The 23,217-nt window shown below is 40.1% G+C and overlaps 1 protein-coding gene across 2 annotated transcripts in view; it reads left to right on the forward strand.

The window, feature by feature from the left end:
- The window catches only part of FAM107B (family with sequence similarity 107 member B), an 80,526-nt gene extending 60,105 nt beyond the window's left edge, over window positions 1-20,421 (forward strand). For both annotated transcript variants that reach the window (XM_089686106.1, XM_089686099.1), the window contains 3 exons: window positions 9,292-9,475; window positions 11,132-11,282; window positions 14,732-20,421. In XM_089686106.1, coding sequence (XP_089542232.1) covers window positions 9,348-9,475; window positions 11,132-11,282; window positions 14,732-14,848 — 396 coding nt within the window. In that variant the 5' untranslated portion in view covers window positions 9,292-9,347 and the 3' untranslated portion in view covers window positions 14,849-20,421. The remainder of the gene's footprint in view (window positions 1-9,291; window positions 9,476-11,131; window positions 11,283-14,731) is intronic.
- The last annotated feature ends 2,796 nt before the right edge of the window (window positions 20,422-23,217 follow it).

A 23,217-nucleotide genomic window follows, 5' to 3' on the forward strand; every position in this document is an offset into this window, starting at 1 on the left:
GCGCCTGGAACTGCATGTCTTGGGTGTCAGGAGATATGATTTGCGCATCCCTGACTAATAATTTTGGTTATGATGGTTATGAATAAGTAAAGCAGCTTCTGAATGCTAAAATGTCTTTTTTTTTCTTTTTCTTTTTGTTTAGTCTTTAACCATTCATTATTGTTAGTTGAGTGATCTCCAATCTTTCAGGTGGGAAAAGGGTATTTGTGGTGGGGTGAAAAGTTATCTGTGGCCATTCAAAGTTTGTCATCAGATACAAATGGTATTCACAGCATTGGTTGGCACTTACCCAGTAGCTGAACTGATCATCTTGTGATCCTTCTACAATGTTGCATAAGAACACTCTGTAGCAATACAATGCATCAAAATGCTTTGACACGTGTGTGTTAACATGGATTGACATGTACTTAAAGAAATGCCCTGTGACATTATTTGTGACATTTGCGGTGCTTAATGTGACTCTAGCATACTTGTTTAGGCAGCCACAGTTGTTCTTTCCTTTTTTCCCTCTGCAGCAACTAATCACAAATTAATAACAGATCTCTGATAGCCATAAGCAAGAAATCCCTATAAAACTGCAAGTGATCAGTTGCTGGAGAGGTGCATGATGGCAAAGGGGTGCCTAATCTCTCCCCCCCCCCCAAAAAAAAAGAGAGTAATGCAAATTACAAAATGACAATTATATAAATCTATAGAACAAAAATAAATTCTGATAGCAAATTTGCAAAATCAAGGATATTATGTCACCCTTTAGACATGTCAGAGGTTGCTCTTGAGGCCTCCTATATTTATGTTGACTAGCTCTGTTTTATGAGAACTGGAGCTAATAAATTTGAGTTAACACCTTTCGGCTAGGTTCACACCTATGCCAGTTGTGTTGAGCCGTTTCTGCGTTGCGTCTTTGATGCGTTTTTTATTTTTTTAATTTTTCTTGTTGCTAGACAGATTTAAAACACAAAGCGCATCAAATATTGTGGCAAAAACACAATACATGCTTTTCTGTAGCATTTCCATTGAAGTCTATAGAACCAAAAACGCAACTTTTTGCATCCAAAAAAGTCCCTGACCGTTTCCAAAAAACGCACCGGGTAAAATTTTGTTTCCGAGCATGCCTGAGCTCATCGTTGATCAGGAGTACTAAGATTCAAATATGAATGGCAGTTGTTTATGATATACTGTTTTAGTAAACTCTAGTTTGGCTTTAAATACACTTTAAGGCTAGGTTCACACCTGTGTAGGTTGTGTTTGAACCATTTCTGCGTTGTGTTTTGCACTTGCGTTTTGTGAGTTTTTGCCGTATTTTTGATGCGTTTTGTGTCTTTCATTTTTTTTATTTTTCTTGTTGCTAGGTAGATTTAAAAGTCATCAAAAACATGGCAAAAATGCAATACATGCATTTCTGCAGCATTTTCATTGAAGTCTATAGAAATAAAACACACAACTTTTTGCATTCAAAAAAGTTTCTGACCCTTTCCAAAAAAACGCGCCAGGTAAAAACGCGGAGATGTGAACCTGTCCCATAAGAAATCATGTTAAATGGACTACTGCGTTTCCGCTGCAGAAAACACTTAGGTGTGAACACTAGGGTAAGGGCTCATTCCCACATTCGCAGAGGGGTCATTTCTCTTCCTGGCAGTCACAGGTACCTGCGTGCAGTTGCAGGCAGCACCCTTTACAAATCAATGACAGGTTGAGAAACGCTACAGCCACGCACACAACTGAGCATTTATATCTGTACATAAATGGATGAGGAGCCATGGATGCAGACAGGTTTTGAGTTATTTACTAAAACTGGAGAGTGCAAAATCTGGTGCAGCTGTGCATAGAAACCAATCAGCTTTCAGGTTTTATTGCTAAAGCTTAATTGAACAAACTGCAGTTATGCAGGCCATACATGGTTCGAATTCCAAACGATTTTTGGTCCGAAAATCAGAAACGCCGTTCGCTCGGTAATCCGATGGTGCCATAATTGATTTAGAAAATCAAGTCATAAAGTTCACCCCATAAACACAGGCAAAATCTCTGTTCCTTCCAGGTCACGGCTCATGCGCATATTCTTTTCGGAGAAACAATTGTACGATTTGACCATCATTGAGTCGAAAATCGGTAGTTTTTCACAAATTTTCCACATGCCTGATAATCGAAAAGGGGAGGAACCACGAAAATCAGCCAGTGCCCTTGACCCACTAACAGAGCGAAAATCGGCCGATTATTCTTGGGTCCGATTTTCGGAGGTAGAATTGGTCGATTTTTTGACCCATGTATGACCGACCTTAGAAGCTTTTTGGCTACGATGCACAGGTGCACCAGATTCGGAGTGCTTCAGTTTTAGCGAATCTCCCCCTTTGTGTCCAGGGCCACTCAACAGATGTGTGTACAGCCTTGAAGTTTGTCACAGTGTCATTGATTTGTAGAGCTTTCAGCACGTGGCTGTACGCAAACACCTGTGACTCTTGAGAGCAGAAATCGCACTCCTTTTGTACACTGTACGGCTGTTTGGACTGTTGTGCCGTGATCCCTGACATGTGCCATTAGATTCTAATCTCTTGCAGTGCTTTAGGATTCACTTAAAAATGTGATAGGTGAGTTGCTGACTGATACCATCAATGTTCTTGTGTATTTGTCATGTCTTTTATGTGTTATTCACTGGTGTGGTCTACATGTGTTCTCTGCCTACTAGAAAGTAGGATGCTCTTAGTGCGGGTTTCAACAGACTTGAGAATGTGTGTCCACAGTTTCCTTCCTTCAGTTAGAACTTTGTAACAGTCTTTGGTAACGACGTATTCTATGACAAGAATTTCCTTTTCCTGCCTGCACTGTTCTTCTGTTGCTGTAATAAAGGCAACCCTTGGTAAATCACACTAATTCAACTTCTGTTATTGACTTTCAGACCACGGAGACATTGACTGCCTCTTGAGAGTGTCGAGTGGTCATGGCAACCTGACTACAGGGGGTTATTTTATTCATCAATGATGTCTGCAGTGACAGCTGCTGTCAGTACACATTCTTAACACTCAATGTACGTCAGACATTCTCTTCTTTAGGCGTGTCCACCATTTGGTCAGTGTATATTGACAGCTGTTGTCACTATAGGTGATGATGATGGATTGACTGGAGAACTGCTATTGGCTCCTGTGTAGATGTACCCATAAAATACTCTTTTACATGAGCATAAGATGCATTTCATGCTTTTTTATAAGGTTCCAATCACCCGGCATGTAGTTATCTGTGTCATTGCTTAGTCATGGTTTCTGTGGTGTTTGTTAAAATAGAGATTCCAGAACCAATGCCGGTGAAATTAGATTAGAAATATTAATTTGACAAGAATGCAGTGTGTTCAAATGACACTTATATTTTAGAACTTTTTGTCAGCCTGCTTATATTATGCCAGTGAAATTCAAAATGTATTTGCTAGTGGTGCGCCAAAATGAAAATTCTGGTGCCGGAACTGAAAATTCAGGGTGCACTTGGCTGAAACCCGGGAGTGAGGAGGCTCAATTTTTTTTTAACTTTGTTTTTCATTACTTATTTTTTTTACTTTTTATTTATTTATTTTTTTAACTTATGATTTTATTGCTATCACACAGGGGACCAATAGTCCCCTATGTGATGGCATATAAGTGACAGGTCCTCTTTGTAGGGGGGGGGGCAGGGGGTATTTACTTTAGCGGTGGGGCGAATGACAGCTCCTTCTCGGAGCTACAGTGGAGAAAAAAAAAGGCAGCAATTGCATGTAAAAACCGGCAGTTTACATTTAGAGGCTGCAAGTGAGGGAGCCTGTCTGTATACACTGCTCCCTCAATGTATGCACTGCTTACCTCCTCTCTTGACTTTCTCTGCTCCCCCTTCTGCAGTACACACAGCCCTCCAAAAAACGCCAGCCAAATACTAAGACCACCCCTCATTGGGGCCGGGTTTGTCATCCACGGCACCTGTATCGGCTCACTTTTTCCTTTCGGCAAAATGCTGATAGGGCTATTTTTGGACAATTATGTTTTGGCCACCGATATTTTGGTGCATCCCTAGTATTTGCTATGGGGTACTGCCTGTTTCCCCCTTTTTTTTTCTTTTTTTTTTTTTACTAAGTAAAGCAGATCCTAGGAGATGAAAGAATAGTTCAACAACAAGAGAACCAATAACTTCATCAATGCATTTTTTAAATAAGGCTGAATGCATATATATTATATATAGTCCTCTAGACAGATTACAAATACATAGGCACAGTCAAGATATAATTAAGATATGATAAATCACATCAAGTAAATTCATGTAAGTTCAAGAAAGATGTGTAGGTTACAAATGTAACCCAGGTGAGAGAAACCTGTAGATAAGTTTTACAATTCCGTACCATAAAGCACTGCTAGTGAAGTGGAAATTAGGGTGATCATCTAAGCATGGGTAATAGGAGACATGAAAAGCTCCTAGCAGGTGGTAGCAAAACTAGGGTAAGCTGAACTGGAGGAAGATTTTAGTATATCTTAGTGCTTCCTCTGATAACTATTAGGGAATGAAGGAAATTCAAGCTTGATAGTCCACCAGTGTAGTAGGTAGAATATAAGTATGGGGAGGAACCGGGAGAAAAGCATAAGAGAAAGCATAAATGCAGGAAAAGGGGGAGGAATGCGCCAAGGAGCAGAAAAAGTCAAAGAAGAATGGTAGGGAATTTGGGAAAGGAGGGGGTGGGGGATGGATAGGGGAAGAGTCTCTCCTGGACTGACAACAGTCAGTTGAAGGACCTGACATTTATGGCATGCCATAGACGATTTGATTTTGTTTACTGCATCCACAGGTTGCAGGAAAGAAAATCACTTGATTCCCCCATTAACACAGTCAGTGCTGATGTAGGAATCCCTCCCACAAAGCTATTATGTACTCCCGCCGAGGGCAGGAGGGGTGCACAGGGAACCCTCCTTGCCAGGAGAACACAGTGCTTATTGCTAGCAGGTATAGCTGCTGGCAATAATCGCATGTAAACATCCTACATGCTGCTTGTATCCAAGTCATGCAACAATCGAACTGGGCACAATCAGCCTGTCCATAATTGGTTCATCTCTCGTCCAGTCTCTGCTGAACCGGCAAAGATTTGAACCATTTATGGCCGGCTTAGGTGCCGTCCCCTTTTCTGAGAAAGAGAAATGCACACTTTGAAATTAATACATATTTGCACTATATTGCCAAAAGTATTGGGACATCTACCTTTACACGCACATGAAATTTAATGGCATCCCAGTCTTAGTCCGCAGGGTTCAATATTGAGTTGACCCACCTTGCAGCTCTAACAGCTTCAACTCTTCTGGGAAGGCTGTCCACAAGATTTAGGACCGTGTCTATGGGAGTGTTTGACCATTCTTCCAGAAGTGCATTTGTGAGGTCAGACCTGGCAAGAACAAGGACAAGAAGACCTGGCCTGCAGTCTCCACTATAATTCATCACATCAAAGGTGTTCTGTCTGGTTGAGGTGAGGACTGTGTGCAGGCCAGTCAAGTTCCTCCACCCCAAACTCACTCATCCATGTCTTTATGGACCTTGCTTTATGCACTGGTGTGCAGCCATGTTCTTACAAAGTTGGGAGCATGAAATTGTCAAAAATGTCTTGGTATGCTGATGCCTTAAGAGTTCCCTTCACTGGAACTAATGGGCCAAGCCCAACCCCTGAAAAACAACCCCACACCATAGTCTCCCCTCCACCAAATTTTACACTTGGCATAATGCAGTCAGGCAAACCCAGACATGCCCATCAGATTGCCAGACAGAGAAGCATGATTCGTTACTCCAGAGAACACATCTCCACTGCTCTAGAGTGCAGTGGCGGTGTGCTTTACACCACTGCATGTGACACTTTGCATTGCACTTGGTGATGTAAGGCTTGGATGCAGCTGCTCAACCATAGAAACCCATTCCATGAAGCTCTCTCTATGCACTGTTGTGCTGATCTGAAGGCCACATGGAGTTTGGAGGTCTTTAGCTATTGACTCTGCAGAGAGTTGGCGATTTCTTCGCACTGTGCGCTTCAGCATGCTCTGACCCCACTCTGTCATTTTGCGTGGCCTACCACTTCGTGGCTGAGTTGCTGTTGTTCCTAGTTGCTTCCACTTTGTTATAATACCACTAACAGTTGACAGTGGAGTATTTACGGATGGACTTATTGCACAAGTGGCAACCTATCACAGTGCCACGCTTGAATTCACTGAGCTCCTGACAGCGACCCATTCTTTCACAAATGTTTGTAGAAGCAGTGCGCATGCCTAGGTTCCTTATTTTATACACCTGTGGCCATGGAGGTGATTGGAACGCCTGAATCCAATGATTTGGAGGGGTGTCCCAATATTGTTGGCAATATAGTGTGTGTGTATGTATGTGTGTGTATATATGTGTGTGTGTGTGTATGTATGTGTATGGAGGGGTGTCCCAATACTGTTGGCAATATAGTGTGTGTGTATGTATGTATGTGTGTGTGTATATATATATATATATATATATATATTTATTTATTACAGGTACTTATATAACGCCGTCAATTTACACGGCGCTTTACATATATATTGTCTTATTTATTTATTAATTTCAGATACTTGTATAGCGCCGTCAATTTGCGCAGCGCTTTTATATATATATATATATATATATATATATATATATATATATATATATATTTATTGTACATTCACATCAGTCCCTAACCCTCAAGGGGCGTACAATCTATATATATATATATATATATATATAAATATAATAAGACTATATTTCACCCTTGAAAAGAGAATGTGTATCTGTTAATTTCTAGTTGTTTTAGACAGCAATTGCATTTGCATTTATATTTTATTTAAATAGACATTCAGAATTCAAGATATATTTTGCGTCCATTAGTAACATTATCAGAGGTTTACAACATCATGATTGACACATTTCCTTGATTATAAGGTGTATTTCCTGCATTGTAGCAATGGGATTTGTCAATAAATATTTGTAGTAAATACATTTATTCATTAAACGCTTGTTTTTCCTCAGTACCCTCTGCATCTTTTGCTTAGAGTGTTTTCTCTTCCTGTTTCAGTAATTACAAACATCTGGTTGTTGAATATGCTTGATTGAGTTTTATTCTTGCAGGCTTCTCCGCAAACTGTCATGTCTGTTATTTGGGTATAGAGTCACAATTTGTTTCAGAGTTTAATGTAATGGGAAAAATGTAGAATTCCCATCTCATTTTTAAAGCTGAACTCCAGGAAACTAAAATAATTTTCCTTACAGCAGGGCAACGCTATGCTGCAACTGATGCATGTGTAAGCCTAAGGTGCCTTTTTACTTACCTTATCCCTTGCTTCCATGTGCTCCTTCTTCCACTTGAATGGTCCCCTGAAGCCTGAACGTTGGCCTGGTCCTGGCACCATAATTATTCAGAGGTCCTTGCCCCCAATGTTTGCATTTCTGCCAGCCTGGAGGATTCCCATTCTGGGGTATTTGGACAATCTGCTCCCGCGGGAACATTCGGTGTTCCTTTACCAAGAAACGCTTTGAAACTTTTCGATCCAAGGTACTGAAGTTACATTCCCTGGAGCAACCCCATTATTCTCCATTGCTTTAAGATGCTAGGTTTGATAGTCTTCCATCAAGACTGTTGCAGTTCTACATACTGACAACATTGGACACATGGGCTCTGTCCTTGGATCAACCCATGCATCTAAGCAACAAGCCAAGTTACCCTTGGATGGATGGCCTGGCTCCAGTGGGGGAGCCAGAGGTAGACCTACTGTCATTAAGAATCAACCACAAACTGGACAGGTTCATGTCCAGGGATTCTTGGGCCTTCGGAAACCCTAGTCACTCCTTGAATGCTGTTCAGTCTGATTTATATTTTCCTCTCTCTCAAACTCCTAGCACATTTGCTTTGGAGGATAGAGAGAGAAGGCATACCAGTTAGTCCAACTCCCAGCATACTGTCCATGGGTCCTAGTAGATCATCTGGACCTTTTTTCTCAAAGTTCCGTGTTCATCCTGCTTCAAGTTCGCTGGCATGGACAGCTTGGCTGTTTAAAGCCCAAGTACTGTGGGACAGGGGTCTTTTGGATCCTGTGTTTCCTACCTTACTAAAGACCAGAAAGCCCTCTTCCTGTAAAGTTTACCACCTCTCATGGAAAGTTTATGTTGCTTGGTGTATAAAGCGGAAGCTTCATCCCAGGAAGTGCTCCATGGGAGGAGTTTGGATTGGAAAAGTCCTTGGCCATAAGGTTTATTAAAGTTTAGGTTTCTGCCTTGGTGGTATTCTTTGTAGAGACTGTTCCCATTCTTTGGTCATAGCTTTTGTACAGGGGGTGGCTCACAATTTACCACTAGTATTCCTCCCCATTGACTCTGTAGGACCTGGTCTGGCATTGTCATTTTTTCAGAGGCCACCATTGTAACCTTTTAAGGGCATTTCTCTTTCTCTTCTTTCCCTCAAGTCTGACTTTTTTGTGACTATCAATTTGATTAGGAGGGTTCCTGAACTTGCGGCTTTATCCTGTAATAAACGGTTACTTTTATTTCATAAGAACACGGTTGTTTTGAGACCTTGCAATTCCATTCTACCTATGGTGGTCACTACATTAATTTAAATCAGAGTGGAGTGGTGCCTTCCTTTTATCAGGCTCCTAAACATCCTAAAGAAATTGCTTTCCACTGCCTGGATGTACTTAGGACTGTGCGAGTCCATGTCGCAGCCACAGCCTCAGTTTGTCAATCTGACAGTGTGTTGCCTTAGGGCTTCCGGAAGGGACAGGCTGCCTCTCAACCCACAATTGCTAGGTGGATTCAAATAACTGCGCAGACATACAACCTGAGGGGGAAGCTTATCGCCTTTGCTGTCAAGACTCACTCCACCAGATTTGTTGGTGCTTCATAGGATTTTCAGAATCAGGCCTTCCCAGGTCTAGAAAGCTGCCACCTGGTCTTCTGTGCACAAGTTTGCCAAATTTTGCCAGGTGTGTATTCAGGCCTCAGCAGTCCTCTAGGTAGTCCTGTTTCCGTTTTAGCAGGCAGGGCAACCAGATATACAATATGAATGTCTCTAGATCAGTAAGCTGTATTCCTGTTGCTGAAATTTTTTGGAAGGTAACACATAGTAACCGAAATCCATGGTACATTTTTCTCACATGATTCAGACAGGATTGCCCTTTTTGTAAGGCTGATTTCGATAATTTCTGCAGTAATTTGCTGTATTTTGACATAGGACCTAAACTGATAATGCAATTTATAGTATCTTATGTATGGCTATTTATGATGTCATGTTAATAAATATTGTTTCCTTTGCTACAGGTAATTCTCCAGCTGACTCGGTGTGTGGGGAAAACCTTCCAGTTGCGAAAAGCATCATGGCTGAGCCAGACTATATTGAATCAGATAATCCAGAATTAATAAAGCCTCACAAGTTGATCAATCCAGTGAAGACCTCCAGAAATCATCAGGATCTCCATCGAGAATTATTAATGAACCAAAAAAGGTATGATTTTGGTATTGTTTCATTCATACAGGACAAAGCTAAAACAAGTCCTTCAATAGGCTTTTCATGATCTGTGGTCATACTATTCATGCAGTTCATTCTAATTAGTCATTCTCTGGGTTTTGTGTTCACAGAGCTTATTTGCCAACCTCACCTTTATCTGATACTACCTTTACTTACCAGCTGTTACTTCTGAGGTGACTGCAATGTCATGTACACATTGATATTTTGCTGACTGATGGAAACTCTTTGCAGGAAAATGTCAGTGAACACTGTTTTTAGATGTCATGAATGAACACTTTATGAAAAAAAAAAAACCACACAAATGGATGTTGTAAGATGCTCATGTTTCTGCATTGCTGCATTAAAGATACTCTTACTTTAGAAATACGGGAACACCCAGAGGTGCTGACACGCTTCTACCTGCAGCTGCTTTCAATGTCTTCTATTGGTTTGAGAGAGCAAAGCTTAAGCACCTACTTATCGTTCTGCAGCTTGCCTGCCACCTTTTTTTTCCCCTTGGATTCCTATTATCCAGTATGATTTTTTTATCCTGGTGATGGGCTAGTCGGAATACATTTCTGTGGAGCTAAGTAGCAGGTGTTGGCACTCCCTGGAAGTTTCTGATCTTTGCCAGGTTACACCAGCCCAGCATACAGGTGGGGATATTTACTTAAACTGATGCACACAGAATCTGGTGCAGCTTTGCATAGTAGCCAATCCGCTTCCAGGTTTTATTGTCAAAGCTTGAATAAACAAGCTGCAATTAGAAGCTGATTGGTTATTATGCGCAGCTGCACCAAATTATGTGTGCACACATTTTAGTAAATCCTCCCCACAGGATACTGAAAGCTGCTGCTGGTATATGCAGGTTCCTCTGGGTGTCTGCAATGTCATATCCAGGAGGGCTTGTGCAACTAAAACATTACTGTTTTAGGGTAGAAAGACATTGTGAGATGATTAAAGTGTTACTAAACCCACAACAGTAAAATCAGTCTGTAAATGCAGTAAAGCATGCGTGTTATACTCACTGTGGAACCTAAGGGGTTAATCCTCCGCATTGTGTAAAAAGGCCATTTTGATGCTGTCTTTTCTGATCCTCCCTTTCTTCTACTGTCTCCAATCCATCTGCTGATAGTACAGAGCTTTGGGGCAAGCTGCATATGCTCAGTTTGATGTTAATTGTTAGGTGTTTTTTTTTTCTTTGGGTGGGTGCATGTGATCACAGGGTCAATCGGCACTGTCCAGACAGAGGGTCAAGGGTCCTGCAGCTTCATAGGCCAATCAGGAGAATGAAAACTCCTCCTACAAGCTTTAATCAGTGTTCTTTTGGACACTGATAGAATTCACAAGACTGCCCTAGCTGCCGATGAGAAAAGGTATGCAGCAGTTTATATTTACTTGCATTTCTATATTCTGTGTACTATGGGAAACCAGATATAGTGAATGCAGGGTCCTGGGTTTAGTAACACTTTAGGTGCTAAAAACTAGATTCTTTTCAGTATACAAAAGCTCTGTTTCAATTTGCCATCAGTGGAAATGGAGTGAAATCAGTGGAACCAACTATGTGAAGAATACAAGATTGCTTGCAGCTGTGTGTGTGTGTGTTCAAAACATTAACTGATTTAACTTTTTATTTTTATTTTTTATTTATAGAGGCCTTTCACCCCAGAACAAACCCGAATTACAAAAAGTAATGGAAAAGCGAAAACGGGATCAAGTTATTAAACAACAGAAGGAAGAAGCTGAACAGAAAAAGACAGACTTTGAGATAGAGCTTGAGAAGAGACATCAAAGGCTTGAGGAAGTGAGTGAATTATATACAGTTAGGTCCATATATATTTGAACACAGGCACAATTTTAGTTTTTTTCAGTTATTTACCAAAACATACTCAAGCTATAGTTATATAATAGATATTGGATGAAAGTGCACACTCTCAGGTTTAATTTGAGGGTATGTACATCCAAATTGGAGGAAGGGTTTAGGAATTACAGCTCTTAAGAGAAGCCATCCCCCCTTTTTCAAGGGACCAAAAGTAATTGGACATTTGAATCAAAAGCTGTTTCATGGCCAGGTGTGGACTACTTCTTTGTTATTTCTTCATCAATAAAGCAGGTAAAAGGTCTGGAGTTGATTCTAAGTGTGGTATTTGCATTTGGAATCTATTGCTGTGAACCTACATCATGCCTTCAAAGGAGCTGTCCATGAAAGTGAAACAGGCCACTGTAAGGCTTCAGAAACTAAACAAATCCTTCAGAGAGATAGCAGCAACATTTGGAGTGTCCAAAACAAGAGTTTTGTATATTCTGAGGAAAGAAGAAAGCACTGGTGAGCTCAGCAACATAAAAAGGCATGGACTTCCACGGAAGACAACAGTGGTGGATGATCACAGGATCCTCTCTATGGTAAAACCCATTCAAAATATCCAGACAAGTGAAGGACACTCTCCAGAATGTGGGCGTATCATTGTCAAAGTCTACAGTCAAGAGAAGACTTCACAAGAGCAAATACAGAGGGTTCACCACAAGGCGCAAACCATTCATAAGCCTGAAGAATAGAAAAGCCAGATTAGACTTTGCCAAAAAAAATCTAAAAAAGCCAGACCAGTTCTGGAAAAGTATTCTTTGGACAGATGAAAGTAAGATTATTCTGTACCAGAATGACTGGAAGAAAAAAGTGTAGAGAAGGCTTGGAACAGCTCACGATCCAAAGCACACAACGTCATATGTAAAACATGGTGGAGGCAGTGTGATGGCATAGGCATGCATGGCTTCCAGTGGTACTGGGTCATTGTTTATTGATGATGTGACAGAAGAAAGAAGATGCCAGATGAATTCTGCAATGTCTGGAGACATACTGTCAACCCAGATTCAGCCACATTTTGCAAAGTTGATTGGACGGCGCTTCGCAGTGCAGATGGACTGTAAGGTATGACTGGTGCATAGAAATGCATGTGCGCGCATCATCACGCATAGAAGTGAGCACAGGCGCATTGCTAATAAAAATAAGCACAGGCTCGCGCATGCGCGAAAGAATGCGGGTGCACGCACGCAGGAGCATGCCCATAGTTTCTGGCGCCAGATGGACTATTTAAAAGAGGCTCTTACTCTTTGTCAGTGCTGACTGGTCTTCAGTTTATTCCCTGTGTCCTGCTGTATCCTGTGTGTTATCAGTTACTGACCCAGCTTGCCATTGACCTGCTCTTGGATTCTGTTTATGCTCTGCTCATCGTTTCTGATCCTGGCTTCCTCCTGACCCTGTCTGGTGTTCCTGTACCTCATCGCCTGCTCGTTGCTGACCCTGGCTATTACTCTAACTATGCTTCTGGCTCCAGTTTGGCTTTACAGTCCTGCCGAGTGCTTGTCCTGGCTATCTATCAGCTCCGGTTGTCACGGCGTGTTCCGGCCTCATGCTTATCAGAAGTTCCGGCAAGCCACGTACCCCGATCTTGCAGTTCCAATGGAGTGCTTCCTTAACCTCAGCTGGCCGTTCCGGCATCTCCTCTGTTCCTGACCGGATGCCCTGCTTGATTTACCGAGGGCTCACCTCCAGCCGCAAGTTCTGCAATCAACATCCACAGGCACTCGTGTTTCTCCTGTCCCTCGACACCATCTGTTCCACCTTCAGTGGGGCCTGGGTTGGAGATACAACAGAGGCTGACCTCATCAATTCAGACTTCTATCAGGTACATGACATGGACACTGATCAAAAACACACTGCAAAAGCAACCCAGGATCTTTTGAAGGAAAACAAGTGGAATATTCTGCAATGACCAAGTCAATCACCTGACCTCAACGCAACTGAGCATGCATTTCACTTGCTGAAGGCAAAACTAAAGGCAGAAATGCCCACAAACAAAGAACTGAAGATTGCTGCAGTTAGAGCCTGGCAAAGCACCAGAAAGGAGGAAACCCAGACTTTGGTAATGTCCATGGGTTCCAGACTTCAGGCGGTCATCGCCAGTAAGGGTTCTCAACAAAATATTAAAAAATGAACGTTTTATTTATTAATATATTCAATTGTCCAGTTACTTTTGGTCTCTTGAAAAAGAGGGTTGGCTATTCTTAAGAGCAGTAATTCCTAAACCCTTCCTCCAATTTGGATGTACATACCCTCAAATTAAACCTGAGCGTGTGCTCTTTCAGCCCATATCCAATATATAACTATAGCTTCAATATGTTTTGGTAAATACCTGAAAAAAACTAAAATTGTGCCTGTGTAAAAAAAGGTATATGGACCTAAGAGTATTTCAAGCTCAACTCTGAGCACAAAAATGTTCATTAAACATAGTCTTCGGTAGCAGCAAAATGCCTTTGAAAATAGTTATTACCTTGTAAAAGTAGAAGTGCATCACCACTATGCTGTACATATCCTATGCATAGAGCAGAGCTGTGGGAGGGACTAACCACTACAGGCAGCCTTCAGAAGACAGAAAGGGTGGATACAAGACCAGTCACCCTGCAAAAAGAAGGGATGCATTAGTGACTGATCTTTATTGCAGAAAGGTCCTACATAAAGCAAACTTTCATTCTGGATCACTGCACAGATCTGCATGCAATACACAAAAGCACACAAGATTAGGTAAGAATACACACAGGTAAGAATACACACAGGTAAGAATACACACAGGTAAGAATACACACAAGTAAGAATACACATACACAAATTTTTTTTTTTCATTTAGACAATATTTGCTAATCCCGGAATTCAGCTTTATAGCCAAAATTGCCTATCAAAAATTTTCCAGCAGCCTCTTTTACATGTCGTCTAGCTCATTTTTGTTGATTGAACACTGCTTGCAGAGCATGCATAATGCAGTGTACAATCCCATACCCATTCCTGAGGATGATGCCAGGTGCAAGGATAATGTAACTCCAGCTTGCATGCTGGAGAGGGAATACCTATATTCCTTCTCATTGGGTAAACCTTTAGTGTATTCTATGCAAGACTCCTATAGTCTTTTGGAATGGGCTACCAGTTACTGGTTACTTTCCCGCCTTCAGGGCCAAGCCGCCATCTGCCATCCCACAGCCTAATAAAAAATATTTGTGCCACGACTTGGAATCCATCAGTTCCTCAGTGATTGAAAGTCATCCAGGCACTGAGGTAGCAAAGTATCCGACACCGTTAATTCTCTTTACTATGCTTTACACTTAGGAAGTATTTTTTAGTGCTGTCATACAGTACTTTCTTTCTCTAAACAATGGTTTGTCATCTAAGTTCTCATTTTTTAATCGTTTTCCTTTGTCATGCAGATGGAAATGGAAAAACACAAGATTGAGGAAGAACAGGAAAACAAGCCTGAGTTTCTCAAAGTTAAAGGCAACCTCAGGAGAATGAATCAGGAAATATCCAGTGCCAACAATTCATAGACACCAGCATGTCAAGGGCATTGTTTGCTATAGAAAGATATTTTTACTGGACTGGAGATGAACATTTTGTTGGAGATTTGCCTTAATGGACAATTTCAGGTTGAATTTTCACCATTGATGCAATTAAGGCCTGATATAACAGAGGCATCTTTCAAGAGCCAAGATAAGACTGTTAAATTACAGTATCTGGATTCAGAGCTGTCTGCTGACAAAGTGGCCTTTCTGTTTTGTTTCTTTTATTGGGTTGACACATATTTTGGTTAGTCGATGCATTGATGCCGTGCAGGTCCTGTGCAACCCCTTTTGTTTTTAAGCTATTTTGCAGGGTAATATGATATTAGACTGAATTAATATACCGGTAGTTGCTTTTTTATGTTCATTGGGAAGATGAGAGAGAATTCTCTGGTGTTGTTTTTTAACACCCTTCCATGTCCTTTTGAAGTGCTGGAATAAAAAACTAGGATCTAGGTAGTTCTGCTACACTGGTTTCGTGCTGGAGGAGTAGGCATGGTGGACCGATAACAATGACATAGGACTAGTGATACAGTATGCCTGAACTGCAAATACAGATGCCCAGAAGGTACATCTTATTTAAAAAAAAAAAAACTGTAATATTTTTTAAAGGTTACCTTAAACAATTGAAGGGCATCTGTATATACTTTTTAATTAAAATTCAGTTAATTTAGCTGTTTTAAGTCTTTGTTGGATTAATTTTTTCTTTTTGATAAAACTTGTGGGATAGTGAGACTGTGTTACTTCCCATAAGGCTGAGCCAAACATTTTCAGTAGCAGGTAGAAATCAGCTTTGGGTAAAGCCTTCAGTTCTCCCAAGAGTTTTCAGCATGTCAAGCATTCGTTCTTGATACAGATTTGTATTTGTTTCTGGTTCTGTTGTATCAAGAATACACCTTTCTTCTATTAAAATAACCAAAATATTTTCTTAACCTAAAGCTGTGACTTGAACATCATTTAGTTTGCTGACAGGATTGGTGACATCAGTAATTTGCCTTTTTTGTTCATGCATTTAGGTGTAAAAACACCAAGAAGTCAGATTAGTCTTTCTATTGCATTTTTGAATGGTAGGCGAAATCCCAGAGTCATTTGACCAGATCAGTGGAAGTCACATGTTTGGCAAATTCAGTTTGTTCTTGACGTTTTCTTAAAGTGTGAAAAAGTCTTACAATATGCTGTCACACACTCACCTGTGTCATCATTATTCTGCCTTTCAAATGAAAAAAGTATTAATATATTGGTTGACCAGTTTTTATGTGTGGGCAGCTTTGAATAACAACTTCTCCATTGATTATCAGTCAGTAATGGTGGTAAAATGGTGCACCATTTATCCAAAATAGAAACAAAGAGATCAATTTGATAGAGTATTATAAGTGCAGTATCCTGTAGCAACCAGTTGGAATTCAGTCTGCTCAGAACAGTATAAGTTGGGTTAAGGGAGCTTGCTTTTGTACTGCAGATAAGAACTCTTTGTTGAATAAGGCTGTTTTTGTACAGGCATGGTGTCTCTCCCATCAAGGTTTCATTTAAATAATGGTCTAAATCAGGGGTCTCCAAACCTTTGAAACAAGTGGCCAGTTTACTGCCTTTCATATATTAGGGGGCCAGACTGTGGCCAGTGATAGTTGAAAATGCCCTTGCATTGGTGGGAGTAAACAACGCTTGGTGTTCAGTGGGAGTAAAAAAAAAAATTACATCTCTTGTGTCATTTGGAGGAATTGTGCCCTGCCACTGGTGTCAGTTGGAGGAATAGAATCCCCATCATTGTTATCAGTGAGAGGGATAGTGCTCCTTTATTGGTATCTGTGGGATGAATAATGCCCATCATTAGTATCAGTGGGAAAAATAGTGCCTCATCATTGGTGTCAGTGGGAGGCGCAGTGTCCCATCATTGGTTTCAGTGGGAGGTGTAGTGTCCCATCATTGGGAACTTATTTCACAGAGTTTGATAAATGAAAATGTCTCAACAATACTGTCATAAAAAAATGGATACTGCATTTTTATGACACCAATAAATACACATGTTATTGCAGAAAGGAACTCTGAGTGGCTTTAGCAAAGATAACTTTTGACCAGCAGTTCTAGTAAAGCAGGGAGGGAAATTCTGTAAGGCTGTCAGAATATACAGTAGGTCATTTGCAAATGGCAGTGATCAGAACCTGTCTTCAGTTTTTTTTAAGCCACATCAGTTTTACATTCTGATTGGTCACTGCACTTTGTTTATTGCTCTTTCCTTTCCTGAATAAATATCTATGGGGTGGGATGTAATAATGAATAAACTTCTGCAAATAATTTTGGGGAAATCCAATAATATTGCTAAATGTTAACACAGTGGTTGAAAATTCTTATTTGGTTAGGGATGTGTTTACTTATCCTTGTAAACTTGAACATTCTCAGTTAAGCTACTGGCAATCTGTGAGAAGATAGTTCTATAAACTGGCACCACACTCCACAATTTCATGTGCCATAATTGTCCATGTAGATGTACTAATTCCTCTTAGGTCCATGGTATGTTTAGTATTTCCTGTAACTTACTGTGCCATCTTTATGTCTATGGTAAAGAAGTCAGTGAAACCAGATTTTAAAGAACTGCAAAAAATAAAATTAGTTTGGCAATGTTCTCAAAAGTTCATTTTGTACTTCATCTTCTAAATTGGCCTTATAATACTATGCCTGTTTTGTGTGTCAAATGTTGTATTTATTATTGCTAGGTCATTACTGAATTTAAAGGGCAGTGTCTGATTAACTGACTTAATATTTTGGCTTGTTTATTGTACAGTTTCATTAAAGTTTACTCGTGCTACAGAGTGATCTCAAGTTACCCCATGTAATACTTTATCAAATACTCTTAGAAAATGAAAGACAGGAAAAGTAAAGTTATTGTAAACATATTTTTAATAACAAACACATTACAATTACCTGCCCGATCCTCTTCTTCTGGGGTCCTCCGCCAGCACTGCAATCCGCTTGCTATGGAGACACTTGTGCGGCTTTATCTCAAGCCACACTGTGTGTCTCCATAGACACACACAGTGCAGCTCGGACCCTGCCCACCCCCAGCTCTCTCTTCACAGGCTGTGATTGACGGCAGCAGGATCCAGTGGCTCCTGCTGCTGCCTCCATGGCCAATGAGGAGATACAGCAGAGAGTGAGCCGCTGCTCTTAGGCACAGCACTGGATTAAGGTTAGGTAAGTATAAGGGCTTGTTGGGGGGGGGGGGGGGGGGGCACTGCACACAGAAGGTTTTTTTACCTTAATGCAGAAAATGCATTAAGGTAAAAAACCTTCTACCTTTACAGCCATTTGAAATACTTACATTTCTGTGAATTTCTCCATCCATTGAGGTCTCCATGTTGTATAAAGCCCAGCTGGGTAACGCTGAGAAAAGATATTCTTTAACACTTTTTTTCTGGCTTTCCTTGGACAGTAATGCACAGCTAGTCTTACCCAATTGGAGTAATGCAGGATACCCTAAAGGTATCTGAAAGGAATTGGCGTGCACCATTGACAATCACTGTGTAGTGTCTGCATATTTATCATGCAGTATGGAAAGGCACTGAGAAGATCTAATCTATATAAAAAAAATATAAATCAAAAAGGATCTTCTTAAAAATGGAAGTGAATATGGCATAGGTAATCCTATCCTTTTGGGTGCTTTGGAGCAAATTCTTTTTTGTGGCACTTTGACAAACAAAGCCTATTTATAAGATGGCTATCTTAAGCAAATGAAACCTCTTGGTTATAGGACTTGACCATTAATTGGAACAAGGATATAGTAGCTGGGAGCTGCCATTGTCCTCTTTTTGGAGGATGCATGTTCCAGGGATGTCATTCTGGGTCAGTAACTTGCTTAGGGTAAGGATGACCACCCTGGACCATGAATCTTTTAATATAAGGCAATGGCAGCTCCCATATTTATATCCTGACAGATTCCCTTTATTGTGTTAGACCAAATCAAAATTAATTTGCATTAGACGGTAACTGCTTTTTTTTCTACTTGAGCTATTTGAAAATAGGGCCTGATCTTCTACAACATTCATACAGCTTTAGTTCATAATCTTGTCGAAAGATTAGTTAATATAAGTACTATCCTGCTATTAAACGAGAACATTGTTTGGCTATACTTTTCCTTTTGGTCAAAGTAGTACATTTACTAACATACTCCTCTTTTTGGTTACAGGAATACGTTTACTACTGTACTCCTGTGACCAAAGTCAGTCCATAGTGGGCTACTGAAGGCTAGCAGCTGAACAGGGCAGAGATGAGCCGTAGTTTAAGAAGGATCCTGAAAATATTGTCGGATCCACACAGTCTGTCTAATTGACAGCAAACAGAGTGAGCAGTGCCCACCCACCACCCTGTCTGTGGCCCCAGTCAACCCTGGAGTAGCAGAGAGGAAGGTGAAAGCCCACCAGTGGCACTGTTGAAAGCAAAGACAGAGCTGTCTAAACAGCAATCATGTGATTGGTCAGCTTTCAGTCTTAAAATAGCTGGTGTGTCAAGAGGACTCTGCAGCAGAGTGGTAAGTATGTTTAATTTTTTTATGACCCCCATACCTCTCTTTTTAATCAGTGCACAGACTCATGACTAGGTTTATGCCTGTTAGTGAATAAGGCTGTGCTAAAAGATAGACATACGTTTCCTTTGCTGAGTTAATTTTGCTTACAGGTTTGCCATGGCCATCATACTGATGTAGTGGCTTAAATTTTTTGTGTCACTGACCCAGATAAAGTATACAGCAAGAGCAGTCAGACGTCCATGCTTGTTCTGGGTCTTTAACACAGAATGTACTTGCATAGGAGCATCAGCCAGCTATCTTGCATATTAAGGAGGTGTTAGGAGTGGCAGCCTACATATTTCTCATATTTCTTATAATGAAGCACTGCCCTTAAAAAGTGTCTCTTGCCAAGTACTTGAAGATACACAAACTATTTCTAAAACTTGCAAGATCACATTTTTAACTTTTTTTTTTTTAACCTTATAGTTGATCAGGTTGGTTAAGTATAACAATAAAAAAGAATCTGAAAAGGAAAAAGTTGTTCTAATTTACTGCACTGGCTTAAAGATGACCTCATGATTTTATTCTCAACAAAACAAGGGTATTATTATCTCCTTGAAAGTCTTCTTTCTCTTGGAACTAACCACTCTTAAATATATGCTTGGTAATAAAGTTCCCCAGTTTGCGTTATCAGAAAAAGTGGAATAGCTTTTGATTGTTACATTCCTTTAGGAAAATGTATACACTTTGTGGGACTCCCACTAAGCAGGTCAATTTGGAATATTTTTTATTCATAGACATGAGGTAGATATGTACTATTTTGTCTTTTCTGTTTGTGCATTTTTGAATGTTTGCCTCTTCCTTTGATAGCAATCTATTTTTTCATTGCATTCTTAAGAAAATGTTCGTTACCAGTTTATATAAAGGGAGCCTATTTTGTTTTCATGATTATACAGTTTTGTATTTGCTGTTACAAATAATTTTACTGTGTTTTGAAATGAGGGTCGAAATACTCAAACCAAATCTGTGCTTAATAAATCTATATGCTAAGCTATGCACATGACGTTTGTGGTTGTGGTTTTAAATCTAACACTCATAAATATTGGACCAATGATTGTTTTTTATATATATATATATATATATATATATATATATATATTATACCCACTGTATGTATGTGTGCGAGTGGGTGTTTTGCTCATCGGACATTTGTGTACTGCTCTGTACTATTTACATCTAAACTGGGTATATAATGTAAAATGTGCATTTAGATAAACCCTGTGGGGGGCGGCTAAACTTTTAAAGCTATTACAGATAACACAATGGGGCTGATTTTACCAAAGAAGCAGATTTTTTTCCAAATCGTAATCTGCATTTTCCCATTGCCAAGTTAAAGGCTAAGAACATCTTTCTGACCATGTTTCATGTTACACCCATATATCTGTTGTAACCAGGGGCGGACTGACCATTTTTGGAAACTCGGGCACTGCCCGAGGGCCCGGGGTCAGTAGGGGGCCCCATGGGATGCCCCTGGTACCTTTTTCATAGGCTTTATTGAGTTTGGGCAAGGACACAGGGGCCCCATGATCCCCTATTGCCCGGGGGCCCCATGAGTTGTCAGTCCGCCCCTGGTTGTAACATGAAGCATGGTCAGAATCCACAGCCCCACTATGGCCCCCCACTCTTTCACAGGAGTATGTTGTTCCTCTGCCTGAAGTCATCTGTCAATTTTGGAATTGGCTTGGATATGCTGGGCTCTGCCCCTCATTCATCCACAGTAATGAAAAAACATACGTTTTGTCTGTCACGATTTCAGAGGGACTCTTAATTCTCAACAGAGTACAATGCAGTGAAGTCAGCACACTTGTGATTCATTCCTGCAGCCCTGTAACCAAATGTCTGTACGGAGGTCCATACCCAGCAGCAGCAGGACGGGCCTTCAGGAGCCTGTGCATTGCACTTGCACTCCATTGATTTACAAAAAAAAAATAATAAAGGCACATTTTTTTAATGAATGTGGACTAAGCCATTATGGTTAGTACACAAGGTGAACCTGTGTTTGATTTGGATATACAGTCACATGCAAGGGAAAAGTAACAGAACATTTGCTAGCGTATGATTGCTTAATGAAAGTGAACACTGCTTTACCTCCTTTACTAAACTCCATGAACATTCATATTTCTTAGTGATCAGTCTCTACTCCTTTAGAAAATCCACCCCATTAAATTATTAGGTGGTGGTTATCATTATTGAAGGTGGAGGCATCGCAGAGCTTCAATTACTAAGCTGAATGTCAGCGTTCGCTTATTGAGTAGCATGGATTCAAGAACTACTGGGATCAGTTAAAATAGCTATATATCTACTTAGGTTGATTTACTAAAGGACTAGAGCATAGTTACTTTTCAAAGCATTTTTATTTTGCAAATTAAATTGGAACTAAACTAGATTAGTGTCTCTTAATATACTCCACCGAATCTTATATACACACTGTGTTGCGCTAATTAGACAAAAAATATTAAATTAATAAGAAACATGAAACGATTCAACAAAAAATGTGTAAAAGTCCCACCAACAAACAGAAGGAATTCACACTGTGAGCATTTCAAATAGAAATGTGTGTCAAAAAACTCCAAATGTGCATTCGTGCCAAGGGAAGATCTCCACTACCAAATAGTCACAACTCAAGGCTTACTGTAAAAACATGACTCTCTTGTTATTTTATAGAGAAGTATAACACATACATAAGTATATAATATACAGTATATAACATGTCATAAGTACAGCATACAATGAAAGTGATCAATAGGTAAGGCATCCAATTTCTTCCCACAGTGTCATCAACACAATTGAAGGAGCCCCCAGCATGTCCTTGATCCACTTGCCCAACTTCAGATGTACTCAGAAAAGAACAGGAGACCCTAGGCTCCACATAGTGTCAAATCCAAGATACTCAATTTATTATAAAAATGCACTTACAAAAAAAACCTGCACAGTAAGAGTTGAATTCCAGCCAGCAAAAGATAACTTCTGGGTCCAACATTAGGTTGCACGATAACATCACCATGTAGCTCTGCTCCACCTGATTTACAATTCACTCTCTCAATAATCCTCTGTGGTGCAATTCCCAGCTTCCAGAACTATCTTGACTCTGAAGAGAAACCTGTTGGTTGAGATTTGGAATTGAATACCTTCACCACCTTTATTCAGGATCTCATTTTAAATCTGAGCCATTTTGAGGGCAATACAAGGTTCCTAGAGTGTGTTTTTCAAAACGTGACTTCATCGTGCAATGGAAGCTCAGCTGTGGTTAGCAGCTGTTGCATTACAACTACATCTCTTAGAGAAAATGCTAGTGACCTCTGAACATACAAAACTAAGTTCTACCTACTACTTACATATAACCCTGAAATCAAATGTCTGAAAAAATATATAATGGAAATTAGATATCCCTGATATTCAGGAGGAGGTTTGGGATAATGTGTTGTCTCGAACTAATTCTTCAGTTATTTCATGCAGAGATTAGCTGATCAAACTTTGATTCTACACCTCAATTAATTTATTGTATGAAACCAATCCCATCATCCTCTTGCTTTAGGCGCACTAGTGAGGGGGTGAAATTTCCCCATATGGTATAGAACTGCCCGGTGTATAAATTTTATTGCTCACATTACTAACTACTGTCAAAAAAGAAGACTCTTTTATTGTTTCTATTTTTATATGATAAAAATAAATAGCTTTAACCTGCAAAAAAGTGAATCTGCTCACTATGTGTGAATAGAATGGGTTTGTTAATCAAATGCTTCCAATACATAAGCTTACATATGAATCTTGTCTGTTAAAATTTGGTTTAGATAGATAA

This window comes from Staurois parvus, unplaced genomic scaffold (assembly GCF_062004578.1).
Source record: "Staurois parvus isolate SC_StPar_1 unplaced genomic scaffold, SC_StPar_1.0 ptg000019l, whole genome shotgun sequence".
In the NCBI taxonomy this organism is placed as follows: domain Eukaryota; kingdom Metazoa; phylum Chordata; class Amphibia; order Anura; family Ranidae; genus Staurois; species Staurois parvus.